General features: G+C 45.8%; 2 protein-coding genes across 3 annotated transcripts in view; both read left to right on the top strand.

Moving 5' to 3' along the window:
* CDK2 (cyclin dependent kinase 2) overlaps nucleotides 1–12,413 on the top strand; it is a 21,300-nt gene extending 8,887 nt beyond the window's left edge. Inside the window, exon 7 of the mRNA XM_058427063.1 lies at nucleotides 12,279–12,413. Coding sequence (XP_058283046.1) covers nucleotides 12,279–12,287 — 9 coding nt within the window. The 3' untranslated portion in view covers nucleotides 12,288–12,413. The remainder of the gene's footprint in view (nucleotides 1–12,278) is intronic.
* Nucleotides 12,371–19,383, top strand: RAB5B (RAB5B, member RAS oncogene family). 2 transcript variants are annotated; one of them, XM_058427064.1, is made up of 6 exons: nucleotides 12,371–12,533; nucleotides 15,350–15,501; nucleotides 16,062–16,184; nucleotides 16,740–16,833; nucleotides 17,504–17,641; nucleotides 18,042–19,383. In XM_058427064.1, the coding sequence occupies exons 1-5, from the start codon at nucleotides 12,371–12,373 to the stop codon at nucleotides 17,617–17,619; spliced, it is 648 nt and encodes a 215-aa protein (XP_058283047.1). In that variant the 3' UTR covers nucleotides 17,620–17,641; nucleotides 18,042–19,383. The 2 variants fall into 2 exon arrangements, with proteins under 2 accessions (XP_058283047.1, XP_032029324.2); XM_032173433.3 differs by lacking the exon at nucleotides 18,042–19,383 and having other exon boundaries at nucleotides 17,504–17,649.
* Nucleotides 19,384–20,641: the final 1,258 nt, after the last annotated feature.

Raw genomic sequence — 20,641 nt, 5'->3', positions numbered from 1 at the left:
TTTTTTTTTTTTTTTTTTTTTTTTTTGAGACGGAGTCTCACTGCAACCTCCACCTCCCAGGTTCAAGAGATTCTCCTGCCTCAGCCTCCCAAGTAGGTGGGACTACAGGCGTGCGCCACCACGCCCAGCTAATTTTTGTATTTTTAGTAGAGACAGGGTTTTACCATGTTGGCCAGGATGGTCTCAATCTCTTGACCTCATGATCCGCCCACCTCGGCCTCCCAAAGTGCTGGGATTACAGGCGTGAGCCACCACACCCGGCCATCACTACATTTCTTAATTACAAAAGTTAATATGTACATATTTTAAAATATGGAAGCTGTACAGCAGTTTAAGAAGTATAAATCCTCCCACACATACCTTACTCATATTTCATTTAGGAAGGTCAAGGATCAGAGACAGCAAATCAGACTAATCTTGCTTTGGGGGATGTGTCACAAAAGCAATTCTGTTTTCGTGTTCTCATCAAACTCTAGTCTTACTCTTTCTACAGTTTTCCCTTCTGGGATGATACTCTGTTATTTATTGTGTTCCTTTCACAGTTCGTTTTGTCTTCTACCAAGTCCGACAAGCAGAGGGCTGTACTGTGTGTTACTCACCTTGAGTACACACACACACACACACACACACACACACACACACCCCAAGTTGTGTGCTGGGTGTCCTAGGAAATGCCCAAAGCGATGGAACAAAACTTTATGGGGAGAAAGGATCATTTTGTTTGGGATAATTGTTGGCATCTCTGCTAAAGAAAGGAATTTCAGACCCTTATCTCAAATTCATGGTCTCTGGATGTTCATGGTCTCTGCATGTTCACATTACTTGATTATTCCTTTCTTATCCATGATGATGATGGTTCTCCTAAGAGGCCCCTGTATTTGTCTTTCTTTTCTTCTATTTTTAGAGACAGGGTCTTGCTCTGTCGCTCAGGATGGAGTACAGTGTGTGTCTTTCTGTAGGGATCTGAGAAGCTCCAAGCTTATCTGGATTTGAAATCGGTTTTCCTCTAAATCTCAGAGTCAGAGTACAGCTGGGACATTTCATACTACCACCTTATTAAGTGAATTTGTCCTTACTAGCTTTAAAAGCCCTCTGTTGTACCCAGCCTTTGTATAGCACCCATTGGAAACCTCGGTTGTTTCCCCCAAGGAACTTTTCTCACCTGCAAGCCAGTCCTAGAGACAGTTGTGTAGAGGTATGTGTGTGTGTTTTTAGACGGAGTTTCACTCTTGTTGCCCAGGCTGGAGTGCAATGGCATGATCTCGGCTCACTACAATGTCTGCCTCCTAGGTTGACACGATTCTCCTGCCTCAGCCTCCAGAGTAGCTGGGATTACAGGCATGCACCACCACGACCAGCTAATTTTTGTATTATTAGTAGAGACGGGATTTGACCATGTTGGCCAGTCTGGACTTGAACTCCTGACCTCAGGTGATCCACACGCCTCAGCCTCCCAAAGCCCTGGGACTACAGGAGTGAGCCACCGCGCCTGGCCGTGTGTGTGTGTGTGTGTGTGTGTGTGTGTGTGTGTGTGTGTTTTAATCCTATCTAATTTTTCCAACAGTTTTTTGCATCTTAAGAGAGAGTTTAGGAGTAGAATTATCAATAAGGAATTTCATACATAGATCTGGAGTTGCAAAAATATATTTGGAGAAGAGAGCTTTCCCATTGCCCTTCAAGTCATACCTCATATCTTTTTAAATTTTTTTCCTGGACAATCCCTACTGCATAACATACCTCATATCTCCTAACTCTTACTTTACCTGGGAGCAAATATTGCTTATTAGTATGAATTTTACTTCTGAGAAGGAGGCATAGGGTAGAAGAAGCAAGCATATAGTTTGCTGCCTAATCCTAAAGCATTTCAGATTGGAAAGTAACCAAAGTGTGAGACAATGAACTTATAATAAGGAAATGCAGCAGCCCTCTTGGAGGAAGGATACCATAAAACCCTACATGTTACACTCCCACTTCCCACAAGTGTTTTGGGAAAGATTTAGTCATTGACTCAACAGTAACTGAACTGAATAAGGAGCTACCCAGGTGAACAAAGTGTGTGTACATTTCTGGGCAAGGTTGTAGCTTCTGTTCAGGGACAGTGGGTACCTTTTCAGAGTGTCTCCTGGTTCTGTGGTGGTATGGCTCTTTTTTTAAAACTTGTGTTTCTCAAGTCAGGAATTAAAAGATAGTGGCCCAAAGCTTTTGACCATTCAACATCAACTTTAAATTCAGTGAACTTTGTTTTTAGCTACAGTTGCCTCAGCGTTTGGGTGGGAGGGCCACATATTGGGTGTGATTAGGCCATCTGAGGCATAGTAACGGGTGACAGGAAAAGCAGTTAGCCCATGAGAGTTGCAATAGTACCTTGTGGGCAAGATCTCAAGGGGGCCCTCCATCCAAAGGAGATCACAGAGGGACCAGGGAGAGAATTGATTATCTGAGGCCTATTAAAAACATTCCCAAATGGGGCCGTGTGCGGTGGCTTATGCCTGTAATCCCAGCACTTTGGGAGGCTGAGGCGGGTGGATCATGAGGTCAGGAGATTGAGACCATCCTGGCTAACACGGTGAAACCCTGTCTCTACTAAACAAAATACAAAAAATTAGCTAGGTGTGGTGGTGGGCGCCTGTAGTCCCAGCTTCTCGGGAAGCTGAAGCAGGAGAATGGCATGAACCTGGGAGGCAGAGCTTGCAGTGAGCCGAGATCGTGCCACTGCACTCCAGCCTGGGCAACAGAGCGAGACTCCGTCTCAGGAAAAAAAAAAAAATCCAAATGGAATTGAGTAAGATCTGTCCAGATTTACAGAAAGGGAGGAGTTGATTGGGGGAGAGAAGTAGAATTACTTAGCCTTAATTTAGGGAGCATTTAATGAGCACCTCCTAGGGATCAGGCAGCATGCTGTGCTCTGAAGATTTTAAGATAACATAAAGAAACTCCCACTTTTAAAGAAGTTCATAGTTTAGCAGAGCAGACAGACACAATTTATATACTGTGATAATGTGATACATACTATTATAGAAATACTGTTTTTTTGGTTTTTTTTGAGACGGATTCTTGCTTTATTGCCCAGGCTGGAGTGCAGTGGCGCAATCTGTGCTCACTGCAACCTCCACCTCCTGGGCTCAAGCAATTCTCATGTCTCAGCCTCCTGGGTAACTGGGATTACAAGCCTGTGCCAACATGCCCAGCTAATTTTTGTATTTTTAGTAGAGATGGGGTTTCACCATATTGGCCAGGCTGGTCTCGAACTCCTGACCTCCAGTGATCCATCTCCCTTGGCCTCTCAAAGTGCTGGGATTACAGGTGTGCACCACCACGCCTGGCCAGAAATACAGTCTTAATACTGTGGGACCCTACAGGCCTCTAGAGAATGATTAATTCTGTGGGGGAGAGGGTGATTATGTAATTTTACTGAAGTAACATTTGAGCTTGGTCTTATGAGATATATAGAATTTTGCTAGGCAGGCAAGTAGGGATGGGCATTCCAATCTTACCTAGGTCAATAATAGGGAGTTTGTACTACCATGCTGATAAGAGGTAAGTATGCTTTTTGCCTCTTGGAGAAATATAAGGGAAAGGGTGCGGGATGTGGAAGGAATCTCATTTAATCCAGTGACTCATTGGGTAACACTGGATCAACAAAATGAAGAGCTGAGCCAAGTGGTAGAACTCTCATTTCAAGATTTTGGTGACTTGGGTTTAAACAAAGTTGGAGAGGGATATGAAGGTATTTACTGGTTTCTGCTCTGTCTTCCCTACTTAGTAAACCTCTCACATTAATCGCAGGGCCCACCAAATTCTGCAAAAGTTACCACTTGTTTTCCTGTTGCCTCCCATTGAATTGCTTCTATTTCAACTGTCCTGGTAGGGGTTGGTCAAAGACCTTCTAGAAAAGAGTAGTGATGAATTAACTCTTCTGTCAGAAGGATATGGGACTGCATTCCAGTTGCCAGGGAAGGCCTGGGTCTTCTTAATTTGTTTTTAGTCCCAAAGCAAGTACTTACCTAAACTGAATAGAGGCAGGAACTCTATCCAGTCTAAGCTCTTGATCCTGTCCTGGTGTTCTCTTTAGAGTTCAGCATTTCCTGCTTCTTTAAGAAGTATAGCAGTATAAAAGAGGCAGGAGTACCTGACTAGGAGTCCTACATTTACTACTTAGCAGTTGGCTGTATGGTAACACTTGACAAGTTGACTAATTTTATTTTATTTTTTATTTATTTATTTTTGAGACGGAATCTCGCTCTGTTGTCCAGGCTGGAGTGCAGTCGTGTGATCTCGGCTCACTGCTACCTCTGCCTCCCAGGTTCAAGCAATTCTCGTGCCTCAGCCTCCTGAGTAGCTGAGATTACAGGCATGCACCACCACACCCAGCTAATTTTTGTATTTTTAGTAGAGACAGGTTTTCACCACATTGGCCAGGCTGGTCTCGAGCTCCTGACCTCAGATGATCCGCCCGCCTTGCCCTCCCAAAGTGCTAGGATTACAGGCGTAAGCCACCATGCCTAGCCCAAATTGACTAATTTTATGTGTCTCAGTTTCCTCACCTATAAAATATAGAGATTGGACTAAATGACCTCTAGACTGACTCTGATCTGCCTGACTGACCTTTTTTTTTTTTTTTTGAGACAGAGTCTCGCTCTGTCGCCCAGGCTGGAGTGCAGTGGCGCAATCTCGGCTCACTGCAAGCTCCGCCTCCCGGGTTCACACCATTCTCCTGCCTCAGCCTCTCCGAGTAGCTGGGACTACAGGCGCCCGCCACCACGCCCGGCTAATTTTTTTTTGTATTTTTAGTAGAGATGGGGTTTCACCATGGTCTCGATCTCCTGACCTCGTGATCCGCCCGCCTCGGCTTCCCAAAGTGCAGGGATTACAAGCGTGAGCCACCGCGCCCGGCCCTGACTGACCTTAAGGCTGACAACTGGTACTGGGTTGGACTCCAGGGGCTATATATACTGAGAACTCTGTCTCTGTTGATAGGTGATAGACTTCTAGAGGCTTCATATGTATTTGGTTTAGGGACTCAAAGCTAACAAGTGGAAGGGAGCTTGAGGAATGGAGTCTTACTCTAGCTGTGACTGCGAAGACACTTTTACTGTTATGCCTACTTTGCTGCACTGCTTGGGAGAGCTGCCCACATTAAAAAACATCCTCCATCCCCATCTCCTGCACCTAGTGGGCTAACCCATGGTCAGGCCTCAATCCTCCCTAGTTAATGGGTCATTTTGTAAGTCATTCTTGTGGAGCTGCACTTCTTTTTTCTTTTTTATGGAGTCTTGCTCTGTCGCCCAGGCTGGAGTGCAGTGGTGAAGTCTCCACCCACTGCAGCCTCCGCCTCCCAAGTTCAAGCAATTCTCCTGCTTCAGCCTCCCAAGTAGCTGGGATTACAGGCGTCAGCCACCACACCCGGCTAATTTTTGTGTTTTTAATAGAGACGGGGTTTCACCATGTTGGCCAGACTGATGTTGAACTCCTGACCTCAGGTGATCCGCCCACCTCAGCCTCCCAAAGTGCTGGGATTTCAGGCATGAGTCTCTGTGCCCAGCAGAGCTGCAATTCTAAGAGAAGTTAAATCTTATCTCTTCTGAGCTAAAAAGGGTGAAAGGAAGAAAAACCTGCCCCATCTCCCTTTTTTTTGCCTCAGGTTCAAAGGTAATAATCATCATACCACTTGACTGATTTACCAAAAAAAAAAAAAAATTAGTATTTTTGTGGGAAAAAATCAGAATAGGAAATAAATCAATTGAATCTGTTATATATGACTTCATTTCTGTACCACAGATCTTTTGAGAGTCTAGCTATTATATTTTTTAAATGATACCCTTATAAACATGATGAGATTAAAGATCAAAGCTTAGAGGTGGCTCAACAATTGATGTGAACGAGGAAGAAGGCAGGCCATATTCTTTCTTTTTCAGAGGTGGGATCTCGTTATGTTGCCCAGACTGGTCTCAAACTCCTGGGCTTAAGTGATCCTCCCACCTTGGCCTTCCAAAATGCTGGGATTACAGGCGTGAACCACCATGTCCAGCCAGAACATACTCTTAAGGCTACATATTAGGGTACGAGATAATCTTTTCTAAGTCAGTAGTTACTGATCTCTGAGAATCCAAGGTTGCTTAGTAGCAAGAAAGCTTGCTGACCACATCTGGGCTCTGGCTTGACTTCCCATCTCTGAGAGTTAGTGACAGAGACTTTGCAACTCAAGCGTGTCTGCAACTGTTTCCTGTCTTTACACTCCCCCAGAGCTCAAGTGATATGTTTAGCCATGAGAATTCAGTCCATTCTAACTCCCACATTTTCCTATATTGTAGAGTAGTAACATTGAGGCTTAATATTCTACCCCTTGGATCACATGCTTTGAAATACATAAAAATGTGAGGGAGTAAGTTGAAAAAACCAGTAACTTTTTCTATTGTTTCTTGAGAGTATAGCACATATACATCACCTGAAGGAAACTTGATCAGCTTATCATCTGTCCTTTTTTTTTTATTATGGTGTCACCTGTCTTCTCTTTTATTTATTTATTTATTTTGAGAGACGGAGTCTTGCTCTGTTGCCCAGGCTGGAGTACAGTGGCGTAATCTCAGCTCACTGCAACCTCCGCCTTCTGGGTTCAAGCGATTCTCCTGCCTCAGCTTCCCAAGTAACTGGGACTACAGGCGTGTGCCGCCATGCCCAGCTAATTTTTGTATTTCTTAGTAGAGACGGGGTTTCACTATATGTTGGCCAGGCTGGTCTCAAACTCGTGACCTCAGATGATCCTCCCGTCTTGGCCTCCCAAAGTGCTGGGATTACAGGCGTGAGCCACTGCGCCCGGCCTATTTATTTATTTATTTTTTGAGACAAGGTCTTACTTTGTGGCCCATGTTGGAATGCAGTGGCATAATCACAGCTTACTGCAGCCTCAACCTCCTGGGCTCAGGTGATCCTCCCACCTCAGCCTCCTGAGTAGCCAGGATGACAGGCATGCACCACCATGCCTGGCTAATTTTTTTTTTTTTTTTAATTTTTGTAGAGATAAGGTTTCACTATGTTGCCCACACTTGTATTGAACTCCTGGCCTCAAGCAGTCCTCCCACCTCAGCCCTCCAAAGTGCTGGTATGACAGGTGTGAGCCACCAAGCCTGGCTGTGTTTACTCTTTTAAAGTTTACCATTCTGGCCGGGCACAGTGGCTCACGCCTGTAATCCCAGCACTTTGGGACGCTGAGGTGGGCGGATCACGAGGTCAGGAGATCGAGACTATCCTGGCTAACGCAGTGAAGCCCCATCTCTACTAAAAAATAGAAAAAAATTAGCCGTGCATGGTGGTGGGCTCCTGTAGTCCCAGCTACTCAGGAGGCTGAGACAGGAGAATGGCATGAACCCAGGAGGCGGAGCTTGCAGTGAGCCGAGATCGCGCCACTGCACTTCTAGCCTGGGCGACAGAGCCAGACTCTGTCTCAAAATAAATAAATAAATAAAGTTTACCATTCTGCTGGTCTGTCCTTTTTTCCTATGACATGGTGTGTATGAATACCACGTAAATACATGCTTTAGAAGTAATTCATCCTCACAGATGCCTTAAGCAGCAAGTTTCTTAAATGTACACAGAACTTTGGAAGTGAATTCAAATTCTGCTCTTTGCCACTTTCACCAATTCCATTCTCCCACATAGATCCTTATAAATGGGGAAGATCCCAGCACTTTGGGAGGCCGAGGCTAATGGATCACCTGAGGTCAGGAGTTTGAGATCAGCCTGACCAACATGGAGAAACCCCGTCTCTACTAAAAATACAAAATTAGCCAGGCGTAGTGGTACATGCTTGTAATCCCAGCTACTCGGGAGGCTGAGGCAGGAGAATCACTTGAACCCAGGAAGCAGAGGTTGCGATGAGCCGAGAGCGTGCCATTGCACTCCAGCCTGGGCAACAAGAGCAAAACTCCGTCTCCAAAAAAAAAGGGGGAAGCTGAGGATCAGAAAAACAAAAGGAGTGAGTAGCCTAAGATCACAGTGGGTTGTGGCAAAGCAGAGAACAGAACTCGGACTTGCCTGATTCCAAAAACTTTACCAACTCTGCAGGACTGCCTCTGTCTAGGTTGGCTCTCCTCACTTTTATGATAGCTCTATAACTTTAGTGGCAGGGTTGGAGAAATCTCTGATCCCTGGAAAGCCCGTCATTCGGTCCTCATCTGAATTTCATCCGGAAGTGCTTGAGTAGTAACTGTAAGTATAGACTGTCCAGAAACTAAACTTATTTCCATCCCTACTAACCTATCTTTCAGTGTCAGGCCTCTCCAAAGCAGTGTTTATAAAACTTTTTTTTTTAATGATAACTCATAGTTTTAAAAAATGAATAAATACTTAAACCGATTACATAGGGAGACCCCATCGCTACACAAAATAGAAAAAATTAGCCAGGTGTGGTGGAGGATCACTGGGGCCTAGGAGTTGGAGCCTACAATGAGCTATGATCACTCCACTGCACTGCAGCCTGGGCACCAGAGTGAGACTATCTCTAAAAATGGAAAATAAATTTTAAAATGTTATGATTAAAGATACTCATTTAAGTTGAATAAATTTAGCTTTATGAAAAATTTGCTGTATCATCTTTATTTTGATCCTTTCGTCATAGACCATTGAAAACTTAAAATAGTACATGTATATCTGAATTTTTAAGACTGACTGACCAAGGGGACTACAGAATACCCAATAGAATCAAAGTAATTGTCATGTTCCTCTGTATTAATCTAGGCTACTTTGGGACCTTGAGTTCTCACCTCTCATTCTTTTGCTAACTTCCTCTTTCCCTTTAGTTCTGTTGCTCTCTTTTTTTTTTTTTTTTTTTTAGAGATAGTGTCTTTTTCTGTTGCCCAGGCTGGAATGGGGTGGCACGCTCTCGGCTCACTGCAACCTCCGCCTCCCGGGTTTAAGCAGTTCTCTTGCCTCAGCCTCCCGAGTAGGATTACAAACGCCGGGCACCAACCACACCCGGCTAATTTTTTTTTTTTTTTTTTTTTACACTGAGTCTCGCTGTTGCTCTGTTGCCAGGCTGGAGTACAGTGGTGCAATCTCAGCTCACTGCAACCTCCGCCTCACAGGTTCAAGCAATTCACCTGCCTCAGCCTCCCAAGTAGCTGGGACTACAGGCACGCACCACCACACCGAGCTAATTTTTGTATTTTTAGTAGAGACGGGGTTTCACCATGTTTGCCAGGCTGGTCTCAAACTCCTGACCTCCTGATCCGCCCACCTTGGCCTCCCAAAGTGCTGGGATTACAGGCGTGAGCCACTGTGCTCGCCTTTTTTTTTTTGAGACGGAGTCTCGCTCTGTCACCCAGGCTGGAGCACAGTGGTGCATCAGCTCAGTGCACCCTCTACCTTCTGAGTTTAAGCGATTCTCCTGCCTCAGTCTCTGGAGTAGCTGGGATTACAGGTATGCACCACCATACCCAGCTAATTTTTTTTGTATTTTTAGTGGAGACGGAGTTTCACCATGTTGGCCAGACAGGTCTCGAACTTTTGACCTCAGGTGATCCACCTCAGCCTCCCAAAGTGCTGGGGTTATAGGTATGAGCCACTGCACCCAGCCTGTGGTGCTTTTTAGGAATATATTGATAACAACTAATATTGAGATATATTTTAATAGCTATTAGCACTATGCTAAACACATCTTTCACTTATTATTTGTAGCTACGAGGATGGTATTTTTTCCAATTTACAAAGGTAGAAGGTAAGGCTTAGAGAGGTAGAGAAATTCTCTTTATATTAGTAATGATTAGTAGCTTAATATTTGTTTAGCACTTAGTATATATCAAATACTTAAAATACTTAAGTTATTTATATGCATTATCTCACTTAATCCTTAAAACACCCTTATGAAGTAGGTGCTTATAAGGCTATTATCAGGCCGGGCGCGGTGGCTCACGCTTGTAATCCCAGCACTTTGGGAGGCTGAGGCGGGCGGATCACAAGGTCAGGAGATTGAGACCACGGTGAAACCCCATCTCTACTAAAAATACAAAAAATTAGCTGGGCGTGGTGGCGGGCGCCTGTAGTCCCAGCTACTCCGAGAGGCTGAGGCAGGAGAATGGTGTGAACCCGGGAGGCGGAGCTTGCAGTGAGCTGAGATCTCGCCACTGCACTCCAGCCTGGGGGACAGAGCGAGACTCTGTCTCAAAAAAAAAAAAAAAAAAAAAAAAAAAAAAGGCTATTATCTCATTTTACAGATGAGGAAATGAATGCACACATATATTTAGTGACTTGCCCAAGTTCATAGCTAGTAAGGAGAATTGGACTCCAGAGCCTTTATTCCTCTGCATTGCCTCCTGTATGATTTTCTGTCTTTACGATCTAGTAAGTGGGATTACTGAAATTTTTTAACCCCACTTTAACTCCAGACCCACTAATTGTGGTGACAAAATAATGATGTTTCCCCACATATGCTATAGAGTATGATGTCTGTGAAGTCACTAGGATCTGCTTTGGAAAAGCGAAAGATTAATTTGAACAAGCGAAGTACAACTATCAAGCAATGCTTAGGTTTGGGAGAGAGGTTTTTGCATGCTCTGCCCATGCTAACTTCCCTTTGAATTTCATAGCTCCTTTCCGCTCAGAGTCAGGATGATGAAATGTATTTAGATTTAGACGATTAGAATCTCAAAGTCCCAACTCCTCTCTGTTCCCTGCCCCACCAGCAGCTTTCTTAGCCCTCTTAGAAGATAGAGGAGTTGATTCAGTGTATTCTTTCATCAAATATTGATCGCTTGCAGACTTATCCCCTATACCATCCTCTGGAGACTCCTGCATGTCTTTAGAAGGTATACCTTTCTCTGCCTCTAATGTGGAGGGCTACAGCTGTTAGGCCCCTTTGGTGTGGAAGGTAAGCTAATCCCTAGGCACCAGCAAGACAGCTGCAAGTTGAGAGTAGGTCAAGCTTACTGATTCTTTTTTTTTTTTTTTTTTTTTTGAGACGGAGTCTCGCTCTTTCACCCAGGCTGGAGTGCAGTGGCGTGATCTCGGCTCACTGCAGGCTCCGCCCCCCAGGGTTCACGCCATTCTCCTGCCTCAGCCTCCCGCGTAGCTGGGACTACAGGCGCCTGCCACCTCGCCCGGCTAATTTTTTGTATTTTTAGTAAAGACGGGGTTTCACCGTGTTAGCCAGGATGGTCTCGATCTCCTGACCTCGTGATCCGCCCGCCTCGGCCTCCCAAAGTGCTGGGATTACAGGCGTGAGCCACCGCGCCCGGCCCAAGCTTACTGATTCTTGATAGGCTTTCAGATTTGGAAAGATGGCAGAAATAAAGTGAAAAAAGTTGTTAATGAAACAGAGTTGATAATGAATGTGATCTGTTGGTTGTATTTCTCTCTTTACCTTCAACCAAAAATGAGAAAGGATAGATTTTCTGGCAATGGGACCCTGGTTAGATCTTTAGAAATGTCTTATCAGGGAGACCATTCATATATAAAGGATAGAGCAGCAGCTACCCTTCTGCCCTTAGGAGGGGTGACTCTTATCCCACACCCCTAGAGTGAATCTCTCATTTTGACAAAGAGCTAAGGAAAAATGAAAAGGCCAGGCACGGTGGCTCACGCCTGTAATATCAGCACTTTGGGAGGCCAAGGCGGGCAGATCACCTGAGGTCAGGACTTCTTAGACTAACCTGACCAACATGGAGAAATCCAGTCTCTACTAAAAATACAAAATTAGCCAGGCGTGGTGGCGCATGCCTGTAATCCCAGCTAGTCAGGAGACTGAGGTGGGAGAATTGCTTGAACCCAGGAGGCAGAGGTTGTGGTGAGCCAAGATCGTGCCATTGCACTCCAGCCTGGGCAACAAGAGTGACGTCTCAAAAAAAAAAAAAGGAAAAGGAAAAGAAGAGCACAGCACCAGGATGCCACAGAGATACTAGGGATCTAGGGTACCTGTGGGTGGATCTGGATATTCTTCAGGCCAACTAAAGGTTGATCACTTTGTGTGACTCAAACAAAAAACCTTGAAGACCTGGTGGGGAATTAAAAAGTCTCAGTTTTCAGTCTCTCTATTTCAGCTCCCTTGGCAGTTAGAGATTATGTGGTAGGGCAGACTCCAGAAGCAGTTCTTATTTTGCTCTTCCCAACTCTTACCACTGAGGATCAGCTGCCTGGGACCTTCTCAGAGGTATAACCTGTCAATAGCAGATGACTGCAAGAGCTAAGTCCTCATAGAAGCAAGGAGATGAGATTCTATCCTTCTCTGAAAAGCGATTGCAGCTTCAATGGACGTATGTCTAATTTTATTCACTTTTTTTTTCTTGCAGGAGTGTTGAAGCCTGGAAATCCCCTCCCCTTCCCCCTCCCCCCTTTACAGCATCCCCCTCCCTCCACCCTTTCCCACTCTGATAATCTGGCCATGACTAGCAGAAGCACAGCTAGGCCCAATGGGCAACCCCAGGCCAGCAAAATTTGCCAGTTCAAATTGGTCCTGCTGGGAGAATCTGCAGTGGGAAAGTCAAGCCTGGTATTACGTTTTGTCAAAGGGCAGTTCCATGAGTACCAGGAAAGCACCATTGGAGGTGAGTGCCTTGGGGTAAGAGGAGATTGAATGTTTGCTAAGGGTTTTTTTTTTTTTTTTTTAGATGGAGTCTTGCTCTGTTACCCAGGCTGGAGTGCAGTGGCACAATCTTGGCTCACTGCAACCTCTGTCTCCCAGGTTCAAGCGATTCTTATGCCTCAGCCTCCCGAGTAACTGGGATTACAGGTGCACACCATGGCGCCTGGCTAATTTTTGTATTTTTAATGGAGAGGGGGTTTCACCATCATGTTGGCCAGGTTGGTCTCAAACTCCTGACCTCAGGTGATCTGCCTGCCTCAGCCTCCCAAAGTGCTGGGATTACAGGCCTGAGTCACTGTACCTGGCCGGTAAGGCTTTTGAAAAGAGATATAAGACCTGATTATGGAGCTGGCCCTCTTAGTCCCATTCTTTTCCCCAGAAATGGAAATGCTTTATAAAAACAGAGGCTGGGCCCAGTGGCCCACCACTTTGGGAGGCCAAAGTGGGCGGATCACCTGAGGTCAGGAGTTCGAGACCAGCCTGCCCAACATGGCGAAATCCTGTCTGTACTAAAAATACAAAAAATTAGCCGGGCGTGGTGGCAGGCACCTATAATCCCAGCTACTCAGGAGGCTAAGGCAGGAGAATCACTTGAACCCGGGAGGCGGAGGTTGTAGTGAGCCGAGATTGCGCCACCGCAATCTCCATCTCAAAAAACAAACAAAAAAATCAAAATCTGGTAAAATAGGCTGGGCATGGTGGCTCACACCTGTAATCCCAGCATTTGGGAGGCCGAAGCAGGCAGATCACTTGAGGCCAGGAGTTCGAGACCAGCCTGGCTAACATGGTGAAACCCCCATCTCTACTAAAAATACAAAAATTAGCTGGGCGTGGTGGCACATGCCTGTAATTCCAGCTACTCAGGAGGCTGAGGTAGGAGAACTGCTTGAACCCAGGAGATGGAGGTTGCACTGAGCCAAGATTGTGCCATTGCACTCCAGCCTGGGTTACTAGAGTGAAAATCCGTCTCAAAAAGACAAAACAACAACAACAAAGATTAGCCGGACATGGTGGCACACGCCTGTAATCCCAGCTACTTGGGAGGCTGAGGCAGGAGACTCGCTTGAACCCACGAGGCGGAGGTTGCAGTGAGCCAAAATCACGCGAGTGCATTTTACCCTAGGCGAAGGAGCGAGACTATTTCAAAAAAAAAAAAAAAATCTGGTTAAATAGAGGCTGGAACTAATGCAAAATACAAAGGGTGTCTGTCTTTCTCATCTTTGCTACCTTTTCCCCACTACTACCCCAAAATAGGGTGCTAATTCAATAAAGGATCTTCTGTGAGAACTTCCGTATTATTCCTTCCCCTTATTATTTTTATTTATTTATTTATTTGTTTGTTTTTGAGACAGAGTCTCACTCTGTCACCCAGACTGGAGTGCAGTGGTGCAATCTTGGCTCATTGCAACTTCTGCCTCCCAGGTTCAAGTGATTCTCGTGCCTCAGCCTCCTGAGCAACGGAGATTACAGGCACTCACCACCATGCCCGGCTAATTTTTGTATTTTTAATAGAGACAGGGTTTTGCCGTGTTGGCCAGGCTGGTCTCAAACTCCTGACTTCAAGTGATCCACCCGCCTCAGCCTTCCAAAGTGCTGGGATTACAAGCGTGAGCCACCGTACCTGGCCTCTTTCCCCTTTTTATTAGTCATCTTGGAAATGTATTCCTGGACCTGCAGCAGATTATATGAAAAAGTAACAGCCAAATAATAAATAATATTGATAATGATGGGACTTGCCATCAAGCTTTAAAATCTTCTAATTAGTTCTTTTTTTTTTTTTTTTTTTGGATACTGAGTCTCACCCTGTTGCCCAGGCTGGAGTGCAGTGGTGCAGTGGTTGTCCACTGCAACTTCCGCTTCCCCAGTTCAAGCAATTCTGCTGCCTCAGCCTCCCAAGTAACTGGAATTACAGGCGTCCATCACCACGCCTGGTTAACTTTTGTGTTTTTAGTAGAGGCAGGGTTTCACTGTGTTGGCCAGGCTGGTCTCGAACTCCTGACCTCAAGCCATCCACCTGCCTTGGCCTCCCAAAGTGCTGGGATTACAGGCATGAGCCACTGCGCCCAGCCAATCCTCTAATTAATTCTTTTGTTTGTTTGCATTTGTTTGTTTGTTTGTTTCTTGAGACAGAGTTCCGCTCTTGTTGCCCAGGCTGAAGTGCAGTGGCGCCATCTTGGCTCACTGCAACCTCTACCTCCTAAGTTCAAGGGATTCTCCAGCCTCAGCCTCCCGAGTAGCTGTGATTACAGCTGCCCACCACCACGCCTGGCTAATTTTTGTATTTTTAGTAGAGACGGGTTTTGCCATGTTGGCCAGACTGGTCTCAAACTCCTGACCTCAGGTGATCCACCCACCTCCGCCCCTGCCTCCCAAAGTGCTGGGATTACATGCATGAGCCTCCGTGCCCAGCCCAATCTTCTAATTAATTCTTGATGTGACTTTTATCTGAAGCTATTTTCTCTGTCATTTGTTATTCACCTATTTTGGTTAGAAGAAGGATGACTCGTATAAGTGCCAGTTCTTCTGTCCCTCTTAGTTTATGATATACCCCCATTCCTTAGCCAGTGGCATTTCTGGCTGGAAGGACTTAGCCAAGGGCAGTCTTAATCCTGGTTCCAAGACTTACATGTAAGGAGAACTCAAAACCTTTTCCTGTAGCTGACTATCCTGGGTGGTGACTGGTCTTAGTGTGAGGGCAGTTATATTTTGAAGGGGGGTGGGATGTTCCCATTCATCCTCCCACTTACAGCATCATCCCCTCCATTCTCTCATCCATAGCGGCCTTCCTCACCCAGTCCGTTTGTCTAGATGACACAACAGTCAAGTTTGAGATCTGGGACACAGCTGGGCAGGAGCGATATCACAGCTTAGCCCCCATGTACTACAGGGGTGCCCAAGCCGCAATCGTGGTTTACGACATTACTAATCAGGTAAGTGAGCTAAGAAGACTGTCCTTGTTGGCCGGGCATGGTGGCTCACGCCTGTAATCCCAACACTTTAGGAGGCCAAGGTGGGAGGATCATGAGGTCAAGAGATTGAGACCATCCTGGCCAACATGGTGAAACCCCGTCTCTCCTAAAATTACAAAAATTAGTTGGGCATGGTGGTGCGCGCCTGTAGTCCCAGCTACTCAGAGGCTGAGGCAGGAGAATCGCTTGAACCCAGGAGGCGGAGGTTGCAGTGAGCCAAGATCCAGCCAGTGCACTCCAGCCTGGGTGACAGAGCAAAAAGACTGTCCTTGCTTATATTTAGAGGAGTTAGTCTGGGGCAGGGGGTGGGGGGGGCAGAAAACAACGGTTCTTGAAATAGCAAATAAGAGTACAAACTATGCTTCCAAGTGCTAAGAAGACAGATAATGAATTATCAGAGACCTGTGGTTTCACTGAGGGAAGACCACCTAGAAGAGGCGAATTTTGAGACTCATTTTAAAAGGTGATGGTTATGGATTGGCAGTCATTCCAGCCTACTCATTCTCTTCATGTTTTCCTAGGAAACCTTTGCCCGAGCAAAGACATGGGTGAAGGAACTACAGCGACAGGCCAGTCCTAGCATCGTTATTGCCCTGGCAGGGAACAAAGCTGACCTGGCCAACAAGCGTATGGTGGAGTATGAAGTAAGATGGCCCGTGGAGTTCCTCTCTAACACTTCCTCTGTTCCTGGGACCTCTTTTTTTCCAAACCAGCCCTCTCTGAAAACGTCAACTAAGGACATTCATTGTCTCATTCCCCAGTTCTACACCAAGTTAAATACAGCAACACTGTGACCCTAATGACAGCCAGGAGATTTTCAGAGGAGTCAGGAGAAAACTCCAGAGCAGAGGGTTAGGGAAGTACCAGCTGTGGGGGTACCAGTGTGAAAACAGGAAGGAGGGAGCAATTAAATTTGCGGTAAGGGACTATTCAAGTGTCAGAACCCAAAAGCCCCCAACTAACTTACCCTCTCCCCTATAATTAAGCTTTCTGACATTTGTGTGTTGGACTGAATGGACATGAGGTCATCTCAAGGGAGTTGTCATTAAATTATGCATCTAGGCTAGCTGGCTCGAAGGGGTATTAATTAAGGGGAGGGAACCTAGGATTTTGCCTAGCTGTTGTGCCACATGGGAGTGGAAAGGCAATACTCGTTCCCAGCCTACATTCTGAGCACTAATACACCCCACTCCTTGCAGGAGGCCCAGGCATATGCAGATGACAACAGCTTATTGTTCATGGAGACTTCAGCCAAGACGGCTATGAACGTGAATGATCTCTTTCTGGCAATAGGTAAGGTCAGAACATCCTGAGGTCTTCCTTTTTCCTTCATTTATAGGCAAAATTATAGCTAACCCAAATCAAGGATAGGTGCAAGTATCTCCTTTTGCAAAAACTTAAGGTATGGAAATACCTTAACTCTCTGTTGTGACCTCCATCCTTGGCTGCAGCTTCAGCTCCCTTGTCTTCATTGTGTAAGTTTGCTGGCTGGGCGTGGTGGCTCAGGGCTGGGCATTGGGCATGGTGGCTAACGGCTATAATCCCAGCATTTTGGGAGGCTGAGGCGGGCAGATCACGAGGTCAAGAGATCGAGACCATCCTGGCCAATGTGGTGAAACCCCGTCTCTACTAAAAATACAAAAATTAGCTGGGCATGGTGGTGTACACCTGTAGTCCCAGCTACTTGGGAGGCTGAGCCAGGAGAATCACTTGGACCCAGGAGGTGGAGGTTGCAGTGAGCCGAGATTGTGCCACTGCACTCCATCCTGGCAACAGAGCAAGACTCCATGTCAAAAAAAAAAAAAAAGTTTGCAAATAGTGAACCCTCCCATCTTCAGAACATTCTTTTAATCTCTCAAATTCTCCCTTTTCCCCAACTCAGTAGCCGTTTTTGGGGGGTGGGGGCAGAGGGGCAGGGAAGTAAAGTCTACCATACTTTGTTCTCTTCTCTTTTTATCTCTAGCTAAGAAGTTGCCAAAGAGTGAACCCCAGAATCTGGGTGGTGCAGCAGGCCGAAGCCGGGGTGTGGATCTCCATGAACAGTCCCAGCAAAACAAGAGCCAGTGTTGTAGCAACTGAGGGGGTGGCTAGCAGCAAACAAGTATGGAGCTAGCACAAGAGCTAAGAAATAACCTCCATCCCTACCCCTCAGCACACAACCCCTATGGTAACAGCACACTGAGCCCTGGCTCCCAAGGGCTGCCTCCTGACAGCTCCGTCATGGCACTTTTTAACGCTTCAGCAACCAACACCAGGCAGCTGTTGCCACTGGCCTCCTACCCCCTACTCTGGGGCTTGGGGGTCAACTCCCCCCAGGACTTACCTTCCAAAACAAACTTTCTTCACTTTGTATTATAGGTACAAGACAGCAACTTACTTATCTTTTCTCCTCCTCCCTAGTGTTCCTCCCCATTTTTTCAGAAAACACTTCTGACTCCTGTCCCTTCCCCTTCTGCTTTTGGTCAATCCCTGTTCTTGAGCCTCTTTTCTCCTCTCCCCAGGATGCAGAAAGTGGTGAACCCAGGAGCTGAGGAAGGAGGTTTCCAGTTCATTTACATTAAGGGCCCTGGGGGAGAATAAAGCTCAGAGCAGGAGGGAGTAAGGAAACATTTCCTTTTTGTTTTTATTTGGTTGGAGTTTCTCATATTTGAAAACATTGCGGTATCCATGAGTTGGCCTTGTGGAGGGTGTTCCTAGGTAGAGGTGAGAATGGGGAGGCAGGTCTCAGGCACCAGGCAGGAGGTGCCTTGTAAGCCAACTGGGCGGAGGTGGAGGTGCAGTGTCATCTGTAACTCTTCAAAGGCCCAGTTTACCCTCACGCAGCCTCTTAGGTAGTGTTTCCCCTATCGTGGGGATTGGACCCCAGAGTCTTCCAAAGAATCTTCACTGGTTGCCTGCATCTTTGGCTCTGCTGTGATCTGATTGGAGGAGGGACAGTTTCTAGTACCCATCCTCTGATTTATACATATGCATTTTTTCCCCTCTGGCCTTTAGATGGCCTCAGCCCCAGCCACCGTATACCCCTGCAGTTTGCACTTTAATTGATGGTAGTTCAGTTGGGGTACTTGTTTTATGGAAGTTTTGATTGATTTACTTGCCCTCCCACCTTATTAATTCAATGAAATCTGAGGTTAATACGAGGTTTGAGGAGAGGTTATAGATAAAACTACCAGTGGCAGCTACTCAAGTCCTATCTCCACTGTTAGCTTCCTCCAACTCTAATTCTTAACCTATATTCTTGCCAAGCTAGCTGTTGAGTATAGGTTTGCCTTTCCTGGAGAATTAACTGAGCAATTGGGGAGTGTCTCAGGATAGCACAGGCCAAGGTAGGGGAGTAAAAAGGAGGTCAGGCAAAAGGGAGGAGTTTTCTATCCTTTCCCAGGTTTCACACTCAATTTGATGTCCATTACCATGTCTTTTCTACTTCCTTGTAAATAGGTATGATCTTTATTCCCACTGTACAGTCTGTTCTATCCTCTGCCTCCCATCAGGCCCTGTTTCTTTGCTCCTTTGTTAATATCTTGAATTTAGTCCCTCCATCCTTAATCCTCCCATCCCTCCCCATCATGCAACCAGTGGTTTAATCCATGTACCAATAGGGGCTAGTACCACAGAGGCCTCCTGTGGTGCCCTCATATCATACCACCTGTTCCTGTGGACAGGGAATGACCGGCATTTACAGCTGGCTCATATTATCAGAGGACCTTGGTCCTTTCTAAATCTCTAGTCTCCCTTCATACGCCTCATCAGGTGTTTTAAGATGTCTCTGAGAAGCCATCAAGGCAAAAGAGAACTTTAAGTTCCATGTTCCAGCCCGGAGTTTTGGGAAAGAAAGAAAGAAAGGGAAGGTCACAGTGACCTAGGATTGGAACCTTCCTGCCCTTTTGGCTTGCAGACTACCTTCTATCCCAGAACAGCTGAGAAATCTATGAAGCTGAGATTCTGAAGGACCCAGCTTAGGTTCTTCCACTTAGGCCTCAATTCCCTTCCTTTTCCAGGGGCAGCCTTAGTTCCCATAGCCCTGAAACACACATTTTCCCCTTCCTTTCCCAGAAGCCACTGGCCCCCCAAAGCACCCAGTGCATCCTTTTTACAAGTGGAAGAACTAGGATGGCTTTCCAAAGTCTCCTAGAAATGAAGTTCTTTCTCTGTGCAGCTTTTCCCCTTGGAGCAGGAGTGAAGATGTTTCATTGTCTTGGGGCTGGGAAACCACTTCCCCAGGCTTCTCCCTCCCCCACCCCCATAGGAACAGGATTTGGCCTTAGCTTCTGGGCCTATCGGCTGCCTTCCCTCTACTTCCTACCACCTCTTCTGCCTTCCTTTGAGCTCTGTTGGGCTTGGGGATCTTAGTTTTTTTTTGTTTGTTTTTTATTTCCCAGCTCATTTTTTTCTTCTGGTCAGTTTTTTTAAGGGGGGGTGTTGTGGTTTTTTGTTTTTGTTTTGCTTCTAAGAAAGCATTTGCCTTTCTTCCTCTCCCAACATAACAATCGTGGTAACAGAATGCGACTGCTGATTTACCGATGTATTTAATGTAAGTAAAAAAAGGAAAAAAGAAAAGGGCATTGGAGTGTTGCTTTTTTTTATTTTATTATTATTATTATTACTATTTTTGCTATTTGTTTGTCAGGTACTAGGAATTTGGAAGAAAGGATACCCAGTAATGTTTTACTGAATCAGAAACACACCTTTCCCTGCATCTTGATACGTTCTTATTCCCTTTAATCTTTTCTTAAACATCTAGTTTAGAAAATAGCCCTTCTATTGCTATTTAATCACCCCTCTTCTAAGGCCACTAGATTGTTCATCAAATCAAACCCTATTATATCTTTTTAGGCCCTCTTAACAATGTATATGTGTAGGGTGTGGTCTATGGATCTTTGGGCCCACTGATGAGATTGGAGGCAGGGGTGCTATTTGAAGTAGTATACAAAAATGTATGTGCATATTTCTTTTTTTTTTTGAGACGGAGTCTCTAGGCTGGAGTACAGTGGCATGATCTTGGCTCACAGCAATCTCCGCCTCCCGAGTTCAAGTGATTCTCCTGCCTCAGCCTCCTGAGTAGCTGGGATTACAGGCGCGCACCAACACACCCAGCTAATTT

Source organism: Hylobates moloch, unplaced genomic scaffold (genome assembly GCF_009828535.3).
Source record: "Hylobates moloch isolate HMO894 unplaced genomic scaffold, HMol_V3 SCAFFOLD_13, whole genome shotgun sequence".
Lineage (NCBI taxonomy): Eukaryota > Metazoa > Chordata > Mammalia > Primates > Hylobatidae > Hylobates > Hylobates moloch.
This window is presented reverse-complemented; position numbering and strand designations above follow the sequence as displayed.

Bases quoted from the DNA above. Each gene is read 5' to 3' on its own strand.
- RAB5B (XM_058427064.1), top strand. From the start codon at position 12,371: ATGACTAGCAGAAGCACAGCTAGGCCCAATGGGCAACCCCAGGCCAGC. The intron at 12,534-15,349 runs GTGAGTGCCTTG...TCTCATCCATAG, and splicing joins CCAGGAAAGCACCATTGGAG to CGGCCTTCCTCACCCAGTCC. The intron at 16,185-16,739 runs GTAAGATGGCCC...CACTCCTTGCAG, and splicing joins AGCGTATGGTGGAGTATGAA to GAGGCCCAGGCATATGCAGA.